General features: G+C 40.5%; 1 protein-coding gene and 3 long non-coding RNA genes across 5 annotated transcripts; all 4 read right to left on the reverse strand.

Annotated features, from left to right (window-relative positions):
• Positions 1–435: 435 nt before the first annotated feature.
• On the reverse strand, positions 436–4,147 carry LOC134168683 (uncharacterized). The gene is made up of 3 exons (XR_009966630.1): positions 3,012–4,147; positions 2,023–2,639; positions 436–1,551 (listed from the first exon to the last, which is right to left on the reverse strand). It is a non-coding gene; the product is annotated as an uncharacterized LOC134168683 (long non-coding RNA).
• Positions 4,148–5,421: 1,274 nt separating this feature from the next.
• Positions 5,422–9,449, reverse strand: LOC134168684 (uncharacterized). The gene is made up of 3 exons (XR_009966631.1): positions 9,300–9,449; positions 8,160–8,229; positions 5,422–5,828 (listed from the first exon to the last, which is right to left on the reverse strand). It is a non-coding gene; the product is annotated as an uncharacterized LOC134168684 (long non-coding RNA).
• A 1,708-nt stretch (positions 9,450–11,157) lies between these two features.
• LOC134168685 (uncharacterized) lies at positions 11,158–12,286 on the reverse strand. The gene has a single exon (XM_062628663.1). It carries the CDS (start codon positions 12,153–12,155, stop codon positions 11,493–11,495), a length of 663 nt encoding a protein of 220 aa, XP_062484647.1. The 5' UTR covers positions 12,156–12,286; the 3' UTR covers positions 11,158–11,492.
• A 473-nt stretch (positions 12,287–12,759) lies between these two features.
• Positions 12,760–15,481, reverse strand: LOC134168686 (uncharacterized). Of its 2 annotated transcripts, none has more exons than XR_009966632.1 (2): positions 14,951–15,481; positions 12,760–12,981 (listed from the first exon to the last, which is right to left on the reverse strand). It is a non-coding gene; the product is annotated as an uncharacterized LOC134168686 (long non-coding RNA). The 2 variants fall into 2 exon arrangements; XR_009966633.1 differs by having other exon boundaries at positions 12,760–12,984.
• Between the last annotated feature and the right edge of the window lie 3,229 nt (positions 15,482–18,710).

Here is an 18,710-nt window from a genome sequence, read left to right on the forward strand (position 1 = left end):
CCACAGAATCTGAAATTGTGTATGCCTGTAATTATTTTATCATCAAAATCTGTAAGTGATTATTAATACCCTACTTCTTGCAAATTGCAGCTGAAAACCAAGAGCTATTCTTTCAATTGCTAATATAAGGCGCTCCCAAAAAATCAGGCTGCAGAGGTTTTAATGGAAGGGTTTTCCCTGAGTTCTTCTGCATCTTAGTTGCTCGTTGGTCCAATGGGAAGGACACCATCTCCCCATCCCACAGGAACAATGTGTCAGTAAATTCACTCAGTCTCCTGAAGCACCCATATCAAGGAACATAGAAGGAGTCACAGAGCACACAGAGTATATTGTGCAAGCTGGGCTGGGATAATGACGAGTAAACAAGGCAAGAGGCTCCTACAGAACAGCAGGATGGCAAAGGAAGTAGCTGCTTGGGAAGTAACTCCCTACACCAGGACCAGTGGGGAAAAAAAACAATCTCTGTAAGACTTACATCATGCTACAGATTCACAAAAGGCACAAGTCTGTGTTAAATAGCTGCAGAAACATGCACTCCTAGTATATCTTTACTTTTGAGACAGTAATTTTGTAGCCTTACCAAAGTACCATTAACAATTTGGTTAACATTACTGAAAACTGTTGTCTTATTCACACAGACAAAAACTGCAGTCTTCTTAAACTGCAAATATTAGCCTGATTAAAATAAACTTTAAATTCGCAGCTGTGTTTATCCTGTAAGTCCAGAAATGAGCATTTTCATCTGTTAGAAAGATGCTCACATCCTTGCACCAAAAAAGTTGTGCACTGTCTTTTGCTGCTCTGTGATTATTAACATAAGTGCATGAAGACTTTGGATAGCTCTAAAGGAAAATGTGACAAAACATATTGAAAATTTATTTAGCCGGTTACCACCCCTTATCTATATGCTTCCCCATGGTGAGTCACTAAGAATTCCTTTTCTGTCTCACGTCAGGGACCAGTGGAAACTACGTTTTACAAAAAAGAGGAGAATAGCAACTGTGAGTGGCACTACAACAGGAGACTTCGATTCATATAGCTGTGTCCCATTATTTGTGACACAAATTTGTGACCCAACCACCTCAGTGTCATATTCATTGACAAAGGACTCAGTAATAAAAGCTCACAAAACACACCATTTCATTTCTTGCTTTTACTGATTAATGGCATGCAAAGGAATATCCTTATTAGTTAGATATTCTTACAAATGGCCTATTGAACTGTAGGGAGGGAAACATTCACACAGAGAACTTGGCATAACGCTCAGTCCTTCCTGGGCTCTCTCTGTGAGCTTCAGAGAGAATAAAGCATTTTGTGGTGCCACAGAGGCCAAGGTTCAATGTCAAAATATAAAATAAGCTTTGTCTATAGGGATATATAGGCAAGTTCCTAACTCTGTGTGGAATCTGCAGATCTTTTTTATTTATTTTTTTTTTCTTTAAATAGAAAGGCTTTTAGTGCCTTTCAAAGGAGAAGAGCGAGTAAGGTAACACCCCTTCTTCCTGGAGTTACTTGGTCTACAGAAAGCTTAAGTTCAGATTGTGTGCGGTTCTGGTGTCCTCAGCATAAAAAGGACATGGAACTGTTGGAACAAGTCCAGAGAAGGGCTACGAGGATGATCAGGGGACTGCAGCACCTCCTGTATGAAGACAGGCTGAAAAGGTGGGGCTGTTCAGCCTGGAGAAGCAAGGCTGCGTGGAGACCTCATAACAGCCTTCCAGTATCTGAAGGGAGCCTATAGGGATGCTGGGGATGGACTCTTCATTAGAGACTGTAGTGACAGGACAAGCGGTAACAGGAAGAAATTCTTTCCTGTTAGGGTGGTGAGACACTGGAATGGGTTGCCCAAGGAAGTTGTGAATGCGCCATCCCTGGCAGTGTTCAAGCCCAGGCTGGACAGAGCCTTGGGTGATATGGTTTAGTGTGAGGTGTCCCTGCCCATGGCAGGGGGGTTGGAACTAGATGATCTTAAGGTCCTTTCCAACCCTAACTATTCTATGATTCTACAATTCTACTCCTCACAAAACTTATATCACAGGAGTGCATCCTGGCCAGTGAGAGATGCTTATGTGAGGTTCTCTCAAACTCTTTTGCTAAAGCTTATTTAAAATTTCACTGGATAAGATGGAGAGTCGGAGCTAGAGTGATGCAGAAGCCTTCACCCTGCATCTGCTGGAGGCACGTGGACTCTCTTTTCTGCAGACAAAGAACTTCAGTCATATCATATGTAGTAAAAAACCCACCAAACTTCAAAAGATGGCAATGAGAGTATTACCAGGAAAGGATAGCCTCCTGCACACTGATGAGAGCTTTGCAATGCAGGTTAGAAATGTTGGTTTAACTTTCTTTGACTAGTCTTCAGACTGTATCATAAGAAAAGTCAGGGAAGGGATCAATCACCAGAGGTTTTTCTTTTCTGGTTTCCAGCATATTAAAAAGCCGGTATGAAAAATGTTCCATTTCTGGTAGACAGCATTTTTTCCTTTTGTTGGCCCACAGTTCCTTTGCTTTCGTGGCATATGCTGGGAGGCCAGGACTTCTACTTCACTTGCTGGATCCCTCGCTGATTTTGTCTAACATCTGCAGCATTTCTGTGCCTCAGTTTCTCCATGTAAAACACTGTCCTGAGCTATCAGTAGCTGCAAAATGAGAAGAATGAGGATACAGGAAGTTGGGAGAGTAGGCAGGAAGTTTTATTTCAAAGCTTTATTTATATTTCAAAGCTTTATTTATATTTTTAAAAACTTGCAGTCTGTCCAACTCATTGGTAGCCCAAAGGAATACCCTGAAAAACTGAGGTATTTTCATATGAAATATAAACTGTGAGGCCAGCTGGAAGGAGGTATCATTGTGTATTCTCAATTAAAGACAAAAGAAGGGAGAAAGAAAACACTGCTGACACACTTAGTAAACAATTACCTATAAAAACACTTAGAGTAATAAGTTATATTGCTCGCAGTGGCCTAGGTACATTTTCTTCCACTGGAAGTAGAACATTTTTTAAAATTTACCCTTACTCCAACCAGAAGCAGCTGTGGTTTGTAAGACTGGAAAAGCTAATTTTGGAAGGAAGCACTGTGAGTCTTCAGCATGAAGCCGGTTACAGTTTGGAAAGCAGAGGCTGAATTATGGAGGAAGTGGGGTTTTCTGCTGTAATTTTTTTCATTCAATCTCCAGTGTGTAGAGTTGTATCAGGGCAGTTACCACTCAAAAATGAGTGAGCCCCGAAAAGATGAACAGGACTGCTGCATACACTCTTTTGCATGTTGGTATCAGCTTCCTCTGCTAAGTTTCTACTTTGCAGCTTCATCATAAACTTTCACACTGGGTTAAATTTTGGCATACTCAGAGGAAGATAAACCAGATATTAATGAAAAGGAAGATTCGTCAACATGATAATGGCAAGCTAACGCTGCTGGTGGTTAACCAGGGCGGGCGAAAGAAGAGGAAAAGAAATGCTAGTAGCAAAAGACTTTTGCTGGGTTTCATTTCTTCTTAGACCTATTCCTTGGAATTACATTTCCCAAAAGAAATAAGTTAATCACTCTTTATCACTGTCAACAAGACCAGTTGCTTCAGTGATTTGCTTACTGTCTAGATATCAAAAGCCTTGTGAGGTTGTAGGATACCAATTGTTACCTGGAACCAAGTTTTGCTTATAAAGTGAATTAAATGATAATGCCAGATTCAAAGGCTGAATACAGGTGAATTCGTATGTCTGTAATTTGGACCTATCCATAACAAATGTTAGTGGAGCAGATCTCTTTTTTCCCCAACTGAAGAATTCACCTCTGTTAAGCTCAGCCTAGCTACATCTCTGCTGTTGCTGTATAGTATAAAAAACCCCACTCTTATAAAAAAAACCTACATTGCTTCCTTTGGCAATACACATTCATTACAGTGCTTGCACAGAACTCTGATTGTGTGCCTTCCACTCTTCATGTGCTCTCCAAGGAGTCGGGATTAGTGTTGACATGACATACCAGCTAGCTCTGTTGCCAGTCCCTTATTACAGATTCTATGCTGCACATGAGACAAGACTGCATGTCTTATTAACCACTGGCCTTGTGATGCATGCCAGGAAAGTCATAACTTTTGTATTTATGAAACAACAATATCATTATCTTGTCCTGGAGTTCTCTCATAACAAGATTTTGCTGAACAAAATTCTGTTATTTCCTCCCTCCATCACTCTTTCAAAGCCTTACCTAACAGGCCACTAAAGCGATTTGTATAAAGGCTTATTAACAGCTGTTTCTTTGCTATGATTTTCCTTTTAGGGCTGTGGAGTACAATAACTTTCTGTAAAATAAAAGCAAAAAAAATAAAAACATGATAATTTTTCAATGCATCCTCACTCCTTGTACAAGCCATCATTAATTTTTTATCAGTAGGTCCTACAACTGCCAATAGAGACAAATGCAAAGATAATGAAGTTGTCACCTGATTCTGAGGCCTGTTTGCTTCTTCAGCTCAAGGAAAAATTACCTGGCTATAAATAGAGTTTTATTCATATTATACACAGGGCAGGCAGTTGTAGCTGATTTACAATAAAGCCTCAGTAAGGACACTAGGTTAGACACAAGCATGAGTTGTTCATTCCCCCTAATGATGTTATAACACATATATAGTAATACAGTGTAGCAAGTGAACATTTCTGCAGCCTCAATGCTGAAGCAAGAGTATATGCAAAACTAGTGGTTTTCATTACAGTCTTAAATACTCAGGCTCTGCCTGTTCAGATTGTTGCAACCTTCTCTACATATTCAAGTTATGTGACCTCTGTACAATGACTGGTTGCCTTCCCCGTCCCGTCCCGTCCCCCAGCAGAATGCCACTGTTATCTTCAACATTCTTAAGGATGTTTCCTGATTAGAAATCTAACATCACCAGCTGTGGCTTCTTGATAATCTCAGTGTGGTCTGGGGGCACTGAACAGCTTGTGTATATATTTTACATAGCCACAGTTTCCTAGCAAAATTCATGTCTATAATGTTTTTGCAGCACCTTTTCTTAATATACATTTAATTATAGCAATGCTAATGGTGATCTCTCTAAGATCACCATTCCAGATGCAGCCATAAGTATATAGTGTGACCACAAACATAGGGACCCTTCAAGATCTCTCTTAAAGAGGTGTGGGAGAGAAAGGGAGAGAGTTAGTGTCCTAGTCTGTCTCTGCATTGCCTGCTCCCTGAAAAGAGGTGCACTGGAGAGGAAATGGAAGGACCGCTCATGTTATGGACTTGCTGCATCCCACCACTATGTCACAAGTGACCACCTCCAGCTCCACCTCTAGCTCAGCCATATCAAATGGTTCCACAAATGGTAACCTCCATTGTGTGACTGGAGGCCCCTTCCTTCTGCACCAGAGACCCAACACAGTCTTGCATTCACCTAAAAGATCGGTGACTGGCTTGTTTGCAGATGGCTCTCATGTGAGGGTGACTTAGATTGGGGCAGGGTGTTGTGCCATAGCCCATTATCTTCCCTCTGCTGCAGCAGAGTTCTGAACTGCTCATAAGTCAGCTCTTAAACAGCTGCAATTTGCAGCATGGATTTTTATGTTTTATAACCATGATCTGTCACAGGTTTTAGGTCTGTAAAGGGCAAGACAGGTTCAATGAACCTACTACATCCATGTGCAAGATATCTGATGAGAGACAAGAACACAAGCAGCTCACTAATCTTGCTTTGAGGCTCCTGTTTCCAGTTTGATCATTTCTTCCAGTCAGATGGAAATAAGGTGAAACTTTGGAAGACTTGAGTGGTGTTGAACAGAGAAGCAGGGCAGGAGCACTGCCCACAGGAGACACAATGGGAAGCGCCTTGGAATGGGGAGAGAAGAAAAGGAGCTTTGCTCATCTTGCTTTTTCCTTTCCTTGGGGCTTCAAGAACCATCTTCAAGATTTACCTCTATTGGGCTAGTTATCCTTAACAGAAAAAGTGAAGGACCCACTCCAGGAATTAGGTCATGCAATCTAGGTTCCTGGCAATAAATAATGCAAAAGGAACTGAGTGAAGGTATTAATCAACACATAGGTGTGTTTCTTTCCTTTAAACCAGGAAGAGGAAAGTTTATTTTTTTTCTTCTACCCTGCTTTTATGATTTTAAGTATCTTGGCATGTTCAGAAAGACTGTGAGGTTATTTTTTCATTCCTCTTGGCAGATTAAAAATTTTATTTTAAAATTTGACTATTAAAAATGAAGTTTTCTTTTTGTTAGCTACTGTTTATTGATCAAAATTTCTGATTCTCCCTTGTTCAAGCAACTCTGCACAGATGTGTCTTTTAGTCAATAGCATCTTGTTGACTAGGACTTACTAGGAGCCTTCATTGATGCCTACTGGCGGTTGGCAGTACTATGTGAGAGGAAGGAATTCATAGTAATTACAGGGACTTTTAAAATCATGTTGGCTGCCTCAGAAATTAAAAGGTATGCTTGTAGAAAAGTTAGAGGAGCAAAACTCTAAATGAATTCTCCCTAATTGACCCTTGCAATCAAAAATAAGTGCTGCAGCTGAACCCAGGACACAAATCCATTAGAGAATCTTTGGAAAAAAAAAACAAAACCAAACACAAAAAACAGAGCAAAACAGTCAATCTTGGGGTTTTACTTCTGAATTTAATTCTAAGAGACCAACCCCTTTGGATGCTTTGGAAAACCTAGATGCATCATGCCTGTGACATTACTCATATGAGGAGGAAAAGGTCTCCTGTTTCAGGGTTCTTTATGGAGTACTTAAATGAGTAAGAACTGATGTTGTTTAAAAAAAAATACCAAGCAAGCAACATCAGGGTGTGGTACATGTAAACAAGGGGGAAATTACAATTATGAAAAACAGGAGATGGCTGTGAATCACTGAAATTTATGTGATGGAAATGCAGATGGCATAAGCAAGAATTTGAAGGTTCCAGAAGAGGAAGAAAATAATACTTATCAAAATTTTGAGACTTCAAAGTAATTAATTAACATTTCTATCTCCTGTACTGTTTTTGAAGCAATAAAACCATGTCAAGAACAAATGGAGTGGCCCTCTCGTTAAAAAGTCGTGATAGTAGTTGATAATCATCTGCAGCTGCTTCTTCTAACAGTTGCTAGTTTTCATCCCTGAGCTAAGCAAAGCCTTAGGAAATTCTTGGTTATGAGATTCGTTATTTGCACAGTCCATGTAGTTAATTTATAGCCACTGCTATGCTCAACAGCTGGCTGTTCTACTCCATACAATTTTATGTGGATTCTTCAGTACATGTGACACACTGTTTATACAATTAAAAAAAACTCTGTATATTTTTTGTCTTTAACTTCAGCTCTTGGAATTAAGTTTTTTTCTTAATTACAAGTCTTCATTGTCATGGTTTCAGAGAAACGGTTGCTAAGTACAGAATGCTAAGTACAGAATGCTAAGTACAGAAGCCAGTAAGACAAAACACATTATTCTAAGACACTACTATAGGGTTTTTTGGTAATCCAGTAATTATTTGATGATCAGAAAGAGGTTTGTCCTGAGCAGCCAGCTCTGGATGACTTTATTTCAGCAGGGGGATTGGACTAGACGATTTCAAGAGGTGCCATCCAACCTCAATTATTGTGTGATTCTTTGTTTGCCATGTCAGACACTTCATTACCATTTCAAAGGAGGTCATCTTATATAAACAGTAAAGAGACCTATTGTTTTTTGTTGCTACGTGCCAGCCATTTCCCAAACACTTCCCCGGGTGTGTGAGTGCACGCACGCATGCATGCACACATGCACACTCTCCCTCACACAAAAACATGCACACAGGTCTGTGTTCTTACCCAGTCTATATGAATATTGACTTGGGTATAATAAAAAGCACAACTAGAATTTCTTTTAAGTGCCTATGTCAGACTGATAATGCTAGCCAATGCGAAGATGTCATTTTACTAATTGTGTTAAGTCAGTGACCAAATGAAAAGTATGAATGTGCCAGTCTCAGAATTCTTTCAGAAGCAGTTCATTTGGCACCTCTGGTATGTCACATTTCCACCGCGAAGGCAGTGAGATCTGAGAAATAAGCCTTCATACACACAGCCACCATCTCCCACTTCCACAGTGATCATGCTTCTCTGTGGATCTGTGAGAGGCGCAGTATTTCAGAAGACTATTAGGACACTGGCATACATTTTAACTCACCACTTTCCCAAGCAAGCCATCTGTCAACATGTCTTGAGCAGATCACCTATAAAGCCTGAGTGTTGTGAACCTGAAACACAATAAGAGATCAATTCCAATTGCACTGTGATGTGTCCTATGGAACAGATAAATCATAAAGTAAAACTTCCATTTAAAGTATGTAACCATATCTTGCTGTTTTTCAAAATACCTCCTTCATGGGGTCTATCAAGATGCTGAAGCCACTGGCTTCAAAGCTCTAACGAAAATTTAAACAGTGCTCTGCCATGTACCACTAGTTTTATCACAAATGTTTCCAGCATTTTCTTTCTGCTCTGAACACTGTAGGACAAAGAAGAGTAGCCCATTTGCCCTTTATTGGTCAGATTGCATGTACTTTACCAGAAAGACTCAGATTACTACTGCCAGACAAATCCTGCAGGAGAGAGAACACCTGGCCCAATTACAAAAAAAAAAAACAAACTGGAATTCAAAATCCATAGGTATTATACTAAATTCCAAGTGCCAAGACAATATTTTGAGACAATATAATACATTAGTTAAGGTTGTTTCCACCCTCTTTTTTAGAAATCCTAAGTTATCACAAAACTCATCCGGTAGGTAGGTGCTTTCTATTTGTAAAATAGCTGAGTATTGAAGATGCACTAATGAAGAATTGCTGTGCCAGAACCACAAGCCTCAGGAATGAATGGCTTGCAGGGAGGAGTGAGCAGTAGTTGAGAAGCTGTGAGGAATGTTTGCACTGGCTGATCATCTTTAGTGAACGTGTTTTACCAGGGACACTATTTGAAATTCTCAAGTTCCACTAAGTAACACACAGAATGGAAGATCATAACCTGAGACTAAGTGTCAACATCTTTCAGCATTGTCACTAGCAGCTCTCTTTATCTGAAAAGCTACCCAAACTATTTAACACAGTTGTTTGCATTACTATTACTTATTTTCTTGTTATGCAAACTTAAGTGCTGATCAAAGTTGGCCATAAAGAAAATGTCTGTGGCTAAAGGAAACAATCCTTAGACTGAGTATTTGCAAATAATTGTGTATCTCAGACATCAAGTCTAGCATTTTCCTGATGTATTAGGCTTTGCATTGCAGTACTTCAGCATCAGAAGTATACAAAACCCACTTAGGTGGTACGTCAGCAGCAAGTCTGTGGCTGTAAATGCTACATTTATTGAGCCTTCCAATAAACTTTTCATATTTAGCATCTGGAACTGCATCAGCTTCATCTGGCTCTTCCAATAACAATCCAGCAATGTGAATGCAGTAATCTTTTTGAAAACCATCATCTGTCAAATGGTAGGATGCTTTATTTGACACATTCACTGTATCCATATGGAAAGACTTATACAATGACATCTTCCCAATTTGCCACTTATCTAGTGAAAGTGCCCACATGTTATTGTTAGCGTAAGAACTGACACATAACCACCGGAATGGTTATATGAGGTGCTTTATTGCAGCGCTGGGAAACCAGGGGCACACGCCCAAATCTGGCTTCAACCCCGTTACATTGCGCTCGCAATTTATACACTAAAAATGTCGTCACTAATACATAGTCAACACAGATTACATCATTGACTAATACACATGCATCAAGGATTGCCACATCAGTCTATTACGACATCAGCCTCTTCTGCGCTTGCGCAGCCCCCCTCTGGTGGTCATCCTGATGAAGTAAGGAGTCTTCCTCGGATGAAGTAAGAAGTCTTCCTCAGGTCATCCTGTTCACTTTTCTGTTCCTTGGACATGTCCCAATCATTATGTGGACGCCAGCATTCTCTTATTTTCACTTGACTACTCCTGGTACCTTCGTGAGTTCTGCTTCGGTAGAGTTTCACAATACTCCCCTGGATCCACCCATATACCCTTCCCCATATATGGCTATGTTAATTGCTTATCATTATAGCTACCATTGTAATATTTAGTTATAAAGTAACTAAGATACACAATAGCAGAATTTCAACTTGTTCTTCATATAAAAAGAAACCCTCTACTGATTAACAGATTTTCAAATATAATCATCTCTTCTCTTTGTATTATTGTTTCAACACACAATTTCACCTATTACTAACATTTCCCCCCTTTGAAAATACTTCATTTAACTTAAGCAAGTATTTTCATTTCTTTAGATGGTTGTCTCCTGATAGGTAGGTGGAGGTGTAGGGTGCTTTGGATATTCCCTAGTTATTGCTCCTATAATTCGATGGGTCCATGTACTGCTTCGGGTTATTTCCTTCCAGATACAAAGATACATCAGATATAGCATTAAAAATACAATCAGTATTACAATTACAGTTTGCATGAGGGAACGAATCCATCCTGTAAGGTGAAGGCCCAAACTATCGAAGAGTGCTCCAATCCAACTTTGCTCAATATACTCCTTTTATTTTTCTGCTTTCTGTTCTATTTTAGTCAGTTGGGAAATATCATATTCTATATTCGCAGGTACGTTAGGAATATGAATACAACAGTGATGTATTCTGTCTTTCAAATAGTCATAAACACCATGTTCTTTAATCAGTAACATATTCAATGTCATTCTGTCCTGCAAGGTCATTTTCGTTGTTGCAAGCCATTTTATTTTAGCCTCCTGACATATTTTACTGATCTGTCTCTTTATTGTCTGATTCATCTTTTCCACCTGCCCACTACATTGGGGCCTCCAAGGAGTATGCAAGTTCCATGATATTCTTAATAGTTTACTAACTTCTTGTACTATGGTTGCAATAAAATGTGGACTCCTATCTGATGATATCCCTAAAGGGACTCCAAATCGTGGAATGATTTCTTTAAGCAACCACTTCACCACTTCTTTTACCTGATTGGTGTGACAGGGAAAGGCCTCCAGCCATCCAGAAAAGTGTCAACTCCTACTAACAGATATTTGTATCCTTGTACCTTTGGTAGTTCCGCAAAATCAACCTGCCAATAATCTCCTGGTTCCATTCCTACTCTAATTCTTCCCATTTCAACTTGTCTTTTTACGACTGGATTGTTTTTTTAAAACAAATTTCACATTTTGATCCCACTGATTTTGCCATAGTTAACATCTGTGTGGAAATTATTCCTCGTTTTAAATAAGTTACCAATGCTTCTGCACCCCAATGACATTTCTGATGTTCAGTTTGTAGAATTTTCCGCATTATTGTCAGTGGCACTATTACTTGTCCTGTTGTTGTTACATACCACCCTTCAGAGTTCTTTTGGGCTTTTAAGAGTCCTGCTAACTTTTCATCTTCTTTTAAATGTTTGGACTTTGGGAAAGATAGGTGTGGAGCGGGCTTACCTTCAGAGGTATCAAAGCCATCATGTTCCATACCTTCCAGGCTATTCGTCAGGCCGTCCGATCTGCCAAATATTTCCTTCAGATATCTTTGAAGTTCCTCCTTGATGCGCTTTGCAGTGCATAATAGCCATCTGTTTAGGCTTTTGTACAGCAATTATTAATTCCAAAATTTCCTTCTGATATTTTATATTAGTTCCTTGTGAGGATAAAAGTCCCCGTTCTTTCCATAACGTTCCATGAATGTGTACCACACCAAATGCATATTTCGAGTCTGTCCATACATTTATCTTTTTGCCGTTGCTCAGTTCCAACGCTCTCGTGAGAGCTATTAATTTTGCCCGTTGGGCCGATTTTCCAGAAGGTAGTGCTTTGGCTTTGACTACCTCTTGTTGCGTTGTCACAGCATATCCTGCATATCGTGCCCCGTTCTCCACAAAGCTGTTTCCACCTGTGAAGAGTTCCCAGTCTGGTCGTTCAAGAGGTACATCCTTTAAGTCCATTCTGGTTGCATATGTATGTTCGATGACTTCTATGCAGTCATGTTCAAGAGCTCCTTCTTCTAGGTCAGTTCCTAGAAAAGCTGCTGGGTTTAGCAGATTAGTAGTTCTCATATCATCCTGTTCCTTTAGGATTGCTTGATATTTCATCATCCGGCTAGGAGACAACCAATGCCCCCCTTTTTGTTCTAGAACATTGGTTACCATATGTGGCACAAATACATCGATATGCTTTCCCAAAGTTAATTTCCTAGCTTCTTGGATCAAAATGACAGTTGCTGCTACTGCCCTCAAGCATGAGGGCCATCCTGCACTCACCGGATCCAGTTTTGAGAAATATCCCACCGGTCTTTTCCAGTTTCTGAGTTAATACTCCCAGTGCCAACCTCTGTCTTTCGTGGACAAACAACTGAAAATCTTTTGTCAAATCTGGGAGTCCCAATGCCAGTGATTTTGTTAATGCCTCCTTCAGATTTTTGAAGGCCTCTTTCTGTGGTTTGTTCCATGTAAGGCATGTAATTTTTGGGCTTCATATAAGGGTTTGGTAATAAGTCTGGAGTCCATTATCCATAATCTGCACCACTCTGTCATGCCCAAAAATATTCTTAGTTCATGCAAGTTTCGTGGTTCTGGGATGGCACAGATAGCCTTTATGCGATTTATTCCCAGCTTTCGCTGCCCTTGTGAAATTTCACATCCTAAGTACAACACAGTCGTGCATGCAATTTGTGCCTTTTCTTTTGAGACTTTATACCCGTTCAGGCCTAGTTGGTTTAAGATTTCAATGGTTACCTTTATACACAATGACTCGTGTTCTGTTGCAATAAAGATGTCATCTACATATTGTAACAAAAGGTATTGTGATCTCGGTACCTGTATTTTCCCTTGGGTGGTCCATGCTTCCAATTCCTTGGCCAGTTGGTTTCCAAATAGAGTCGGATTGTTCTTGAATCCTTGTGGAAGTCTGATCCATGTCAATTGTGTTTTCCGTCCATTCTGTGGATTTTCTCATTCAAATGCAAACAGTTTCCTGCTCCTTTTGTCAAGGGGAATGCAGAAGAAGGCATCCTTTAAATCAATTACTGTAAACCATTTATAATTTTCCTTCACAGATGTTAGCAATGTACAAGGGTTTGCCACCACCGGGTGGATGTCTTTATTACCCTCAAGTCTTGTACTAACCTATATTCACCATTTGGTTTTCTTACTGGAAAAATTGGAGTGTTATATTGTGATCCACATTCTTCCAAAATTCGATATTTTAAAATTTTTTGATTGTTTTTATAATTCCATATCTTGCTTCTAGCTTCAGTGGATATTGTTTAATTCTTACTGGCCTAACCCCATCCTTTAGCTCCACTATTACTGGTTGAGTTGCTTTTGATTTTCCTGGGGTTTCTGTTTCCCAAACTACCAGTATTACAGCCTCTTCTACCTCCTTTGGGATTTGAGCAATAGGCTTTTCTTTAAGAAGCAAAATCTGTCCTGCTTTTGATTCAGGGATTTGCATTATTAATTCACAATTCTCAAAAATGATCCTTGCATCCAATTTGGCCCATAAGTCCCGTCCTAAAAGGGGAATGGGCCATTCAGGTACATATAGAAATTCATGTGTTAATTCCTTCCCTCTAAATCGTAGATCTAGGGGCTGCAAGAATAGCCGTATTTCCTCCTTCCCTGTGGCTCCCACAATTGTCGTAGTTCTTTCCCCTAACCTCCCGTGTAAATCATTTAAAACTGAATAGGTAGCCCCTGTGTCTATTAAAAACTTTACTTCTTTTTCTCCCAATTGGATTTTGAGTTTTCATAATCATTTTCATTACATGGGCTACTTTATCAGGGTTTTCTCTGTATGTTCCTGCTGATTGTTTCCAGATGATTAAATCTCCAGGCGAGAAAGGTACCTTAACATACACCGGGCCCTCAGCTCCCACCCCCTGTCTTAAAGGCACCAGCACTGCTTTAGGTACCTGGATTCACATTTTTCCTTCCCCATTTCCTCTCCAGCAAGTTCTGTGTGAAACCAGAGTAGCAGGGAGGGTTGCCCTCTGATCTTCCCTACACTGGCAACTTCCCATGCTTTCAAGATCACTATCACTCTCTTCCTCACTGTCATCTTCTCCCCCCCCCTTCCTCCATTTGAAGCCGGTGGGGCTGATGGGGTCACTACTAAATCCAGACTTTCAGTGTCCCTCTGGTGTTGTAAACTATTATCTACAGCAAGGCATTGCATATACCTTTTTGGTAACACATCCCTTATACTGTTGATTAGCATTTACCTTCACATCCATTATTCCACAGGATTTTTTTTAATTTTTTTTTTTTTTTTTGCCACTCATCATTTCTTAAAGCAAAGAATAGATAAACATATGGTACCTCATCCCATTTTCTTTCCCTTTTACAATACAACAACTGCAATATAGTATTGTACTGTAAAGTCCAATTTTCAAGCCATTTCTCCTGATCCTCTAGTTCATACTGTGTCCACCATACATTACAGTAATCAGTCAATTTACTTTTTCCGCATACTTTGCCAAAATCCCCCTTTCTTCCAATGGCTTAGCAGACAGCCTAGTGGAGAGGACTTGGGAATCGGCGGCATCTTGTGAGTACAAAGGAGTTTCCTTTTGTACCACAAATCCTAAGGAAAACTGGTTTCCTTTACACAACTAAGTTCCAACACTTATTTAAACCGATGCTGTTCCTGCAGCATAAATACCAATACTGAACCACGCTTGCCGAACCTGCAGAGCTTTCGCTACTGTCTAACGGACGGCGCCTAGGCTTTTACCCCTGAGAGCTCTCTAGCCCCAACCAAGCGCAGCTTTCGCCGCGTCTAACAGGCAGGCTTTACCACTAGCCGGTTTTACCACTAGCCTAGCCAAACGCAGCCCCTTTGCTGCATGTAACAGGCAGGCTTTTACCAGACCTTTACCAAAGGTTAATACCATACCTTTACTAGAAATCGGTACCGTAACCCAAATCAAAAGCACCTTTCTTACCGTGTCAGAGGTCCGTCGTGAGCAGCAGAGGTCGGTCACGGTCGATGGCTCCCCGAGAATTTCTTGGTGCTGGCTGGAGCAAGATCGAAACGCAATCCACCTCAGCAATGCCCGCGAGGTCCCATCTGGGTCGCCAAAATGTTAGCGTAAGAACTGACACATAACCACCGGAATGGTTATATGAGGTGCTTTATTGCAGCGCTGGGAAACCAGGGGCACACGCCCAAATCTGGCTTCAACCCCGTTACATTGCGCTCGCAATTTATACACTAAAAATGTCGTCACTAATACATATTCAACACAGATTACATCATTGACTAATACATATGCATCAAGGATTGCCACATCAGTCTATTACAACATCAGCCTCTTCTGCGCTTGCGCAGCCCCCCTCTGGTGGTCATCCTGATGAAGTAAGGAGTCTTCCTCGGATGAAGTAAGAAGTCTTCCTCAGGTCATCCTGTTCACTTTTCTGTTCCTTGGACATGTCCCAATCATTATGTGGATGCCAGCATTCTCTTATTTTCACTTGACTACTCCTGGTATCTTCGTGAGTTCTGCTTCGGTAGAGTTTCACAATACTCCCCTGGATCCACCCATATACCCTTCCCCATATATGGCTATGCTAATTGCTTATCATTATAGCTACCATTGTAATATTTAGTTATAAAGTAACTAAGATACACAATAGCAGAATTTCAACTTGTTCTTCATACAAAAAGAAACCCTCTACTGATTAACAGATTTTCAAATATAATCATCTCTTCTCTTTGTATTATTGTTTCAACACACAATTTCACCTATTACTAACATTATCATTTTACTGAAAAAACAGAACAGTCCTAGCTGCAAGGATAGCTTCATTGCTCTAAAGTGCTTAAACTCTCTTGGTGTGTCCTTTTCCCCTTTTGAAAACAAAGAAGCACAAGGACCACAACATTAAACAGAACAGCTAACATTTGTCTCTTGTCCATTCATATTAATCAAGTCTTAACAATGGATTTGTAGTAGATATTTATGGAATACTTTCTCTTGCATCCTTGGAACACATTGTAATTGTTAACACATGGCTAAAAGCCAAATGTTTCTCTGACACACTATCATATTATTAAACAGTTCTTCAATGTTTATATCTATGTATGAAGAGAAATTTTCTTTAACACAGAATAATGAATAATTATGGATTATTAATAATCACTGCCAGTACTTTTTAGAAACATTTCTTTTACCATGCAAGTGAAGTTGTAAAATCACTGCAATGTTAGCTGTTCCCTTCACTTTTACAATAGGTTTGTTTGTATTTCTGATCTACTGACTATCTGAATACACACATTTCTATTGCAGTACAGGCCAGCTTCATGAAGAGGTATAAGCACTATTCCCAAGAGAGATTCTGAATTTTATGTAGCAACTGCTTCATGCAAAACAGAAAAAGGACAAAGAACACCTCTCCTGATCTCCCCTTCAGGCTAAAAGTTCTGAACCTAATGACATATCCCTTTTCTATCCCTTCTACTTACTTCCGTGGCTGTTTTGTGGAAAGTTTCATTACAAAGCCTTGAAATGTCCTTCTCATCAACAGAATCATAGATAGAATCATAGCATTATTTAAATTGGAAAGACCTTTAAGATCATTGAGTCCAATTGTTACCCCAACACTGCCAAGCCCACCACTAAACCATGTCCCTAAGTGCCACATCTACACGCCTTTCAAATACCTCCAGGCATGGTGACTCAGCCACTTCAGTGGGCAGCCCTTTCCAGTGCTTGACAACCCTTTAGGTGAAGAGTTTTTTCCTAATATCCAATTTAAGCCACCTTTAGCACAACTTGAGGCCATTTTCCCTTGTCCTATTGCTTGTAACTTAGGAGAAGACACAGACCCCCACCCTGCTACAACCTTTCAGGGAGTTGTATAGAGCAATAATGTCTCCCCTGAGGCTCCTTTTTCCAGCCTAAACAATCCCAGTTCCCTCAGACATTCCTCATAAGACTTATTCTCCAGGCCCTTCACCAGCTTTGTTGCCCTTCTCTGGACCCACTCCAGCACCTCAGTGTCTCTCTTGCAGCGAGGGACCCAGAACTGAACACAGAGCTCGAAGTACAGCCTCACCAGTGCCCAGTACAGGGGGATGATCACTTCCCTATTCTTGCTGGCCACACTATTTCTGATACAAGACAGGATGATGCCTGTTGGCCTTCTTGACTGCCTGGGCACAATCTGGCTCATGTTCAGCCTCCTGACAACCAACATCCCCAGGTCCTTTTCCACTGAGCAGCTTTCCAGACACTCTTCCCCAGCTCTGTAGTGTTGCATGGAGTTGTTGTGGCCCAAATGCTGGACCTGGCACTGAGCCTTGCTGAACCTCATTGATGGCCACACCCCATCAATCCAGCATGTCCAGATCCCTCTGCAGAGCCTTCCTACCCTCCATCAGGTCAACACTCCCACCCATTCTGGTGTCATCTGCAGACTTACTGAGGGTGCACTCAATCCCCTCATCCATATCACGGATAAAGATATTAAACATAACTGGCCTGAACACGGAGCCCTGGGGAAACACCAGTTGTAACTGGTTGCCAACTGGATTTAACTCCATTAACTGCTACTCTTTGGGCCCAGCCGTTCAGCCAATTTTTTACCCAGAGAAGAGTACACCCATCCAAGCCATGAGCAGACAGTTTCTCCTGTGGAATGCTATGGGAAATAGTGTCAAAGGCTTTACTAAAGGCTAGGTAGACAACATGCACAGCCTTTCCTTCATCAACTAAATGGGTCACTTTGTCATAGAAAGAGATCATGTTAATCAAGCAGGGCCTGCTTTCATAAACGCATGCTGACTGGGCCTGATCACTTTGTTGTCCTCTATCTGCCATGTGACAGCACCCAAGATGATCTGCTCCATAACCTTCCCTGGCACTGAGGTCAAGACTTAACAGGCATCTAGTTCCCTCAATCCTCATTCCGGCCTTCTTGTAAATGCGTTTCACATTTGCTAACTTCCAGTCAACTGGGATGTCCCTAGTGAACCAGGACTACTGGTAAATGATTAAAGGTGGCTTGGTAAGCATTTCCACCAGCTCCTTCAGCACCCTACATCCACGTAGTGAAGACACAGCCTATGAAGAACAGCAGACATAGTAGCTTAGTACAACAGAATGATTTTGGAAATGGCACTGAAGCATCATACAGAAAAATGTTAAGGGAGTAAGTATACTTTATTGCTCAGCTTTCTTCTTTAACTAGTTAGCAACTGGCATCCCTGTTACTTTCTCCAGAAGGAATTTCCTGCACAGAAATAAAATGCCTGAAAAAAAGTCTAAACCAAGGTGGCTACATTCTAATTGTGAAAACCTCTTTTTCAGGGCAGGAAGGAAACGGGATGATCTCCAGATATCTGTGTGAGTCATAGCATACTAAGGAAAGACAGATGGGCATGCTTATTTAGCACAACTTTTTTAACTCCTAATTTGGTGCAACTATTCTCTTAGCTTTTTCCTTAATTACATTGACAGGAGGTGAAAAAAGCAACAGGTCCCAGGATGTCTGGCTTAGATTTGCCCTGATTTGTACAACTGTAACAGACAAATATTTCAGGATATCATAGATAAAGACAGAGACTTATATAAACTGATGTTTTGGATGTTTAGGACTTCATTTCCTTGAATCACAGTTTAAGAATATTATCTTGAGGAGGGAACTAGAAAAGCTTGGAGTCAGTGCTGTTAGGACTGCAAAACTGCCACAAGCTCACCTTTC

This window comes from Pezoporus occidentalis, unplaced genomic scaffold (genome assembly GCF_034315485.1).
Source record: "Pezoporus occidentalis ecotype Australia unplaced genomic scaffold, CSIRO_AGI_Poc_V1 ctg32, whole genome shotgun sequence".
Lineage (NCBI taxonomy): Eukaryota > Metazoa > Chordata > Aves > Psittaciformes > Psittacidae > Pezoporus > Pezoporus occidentalis.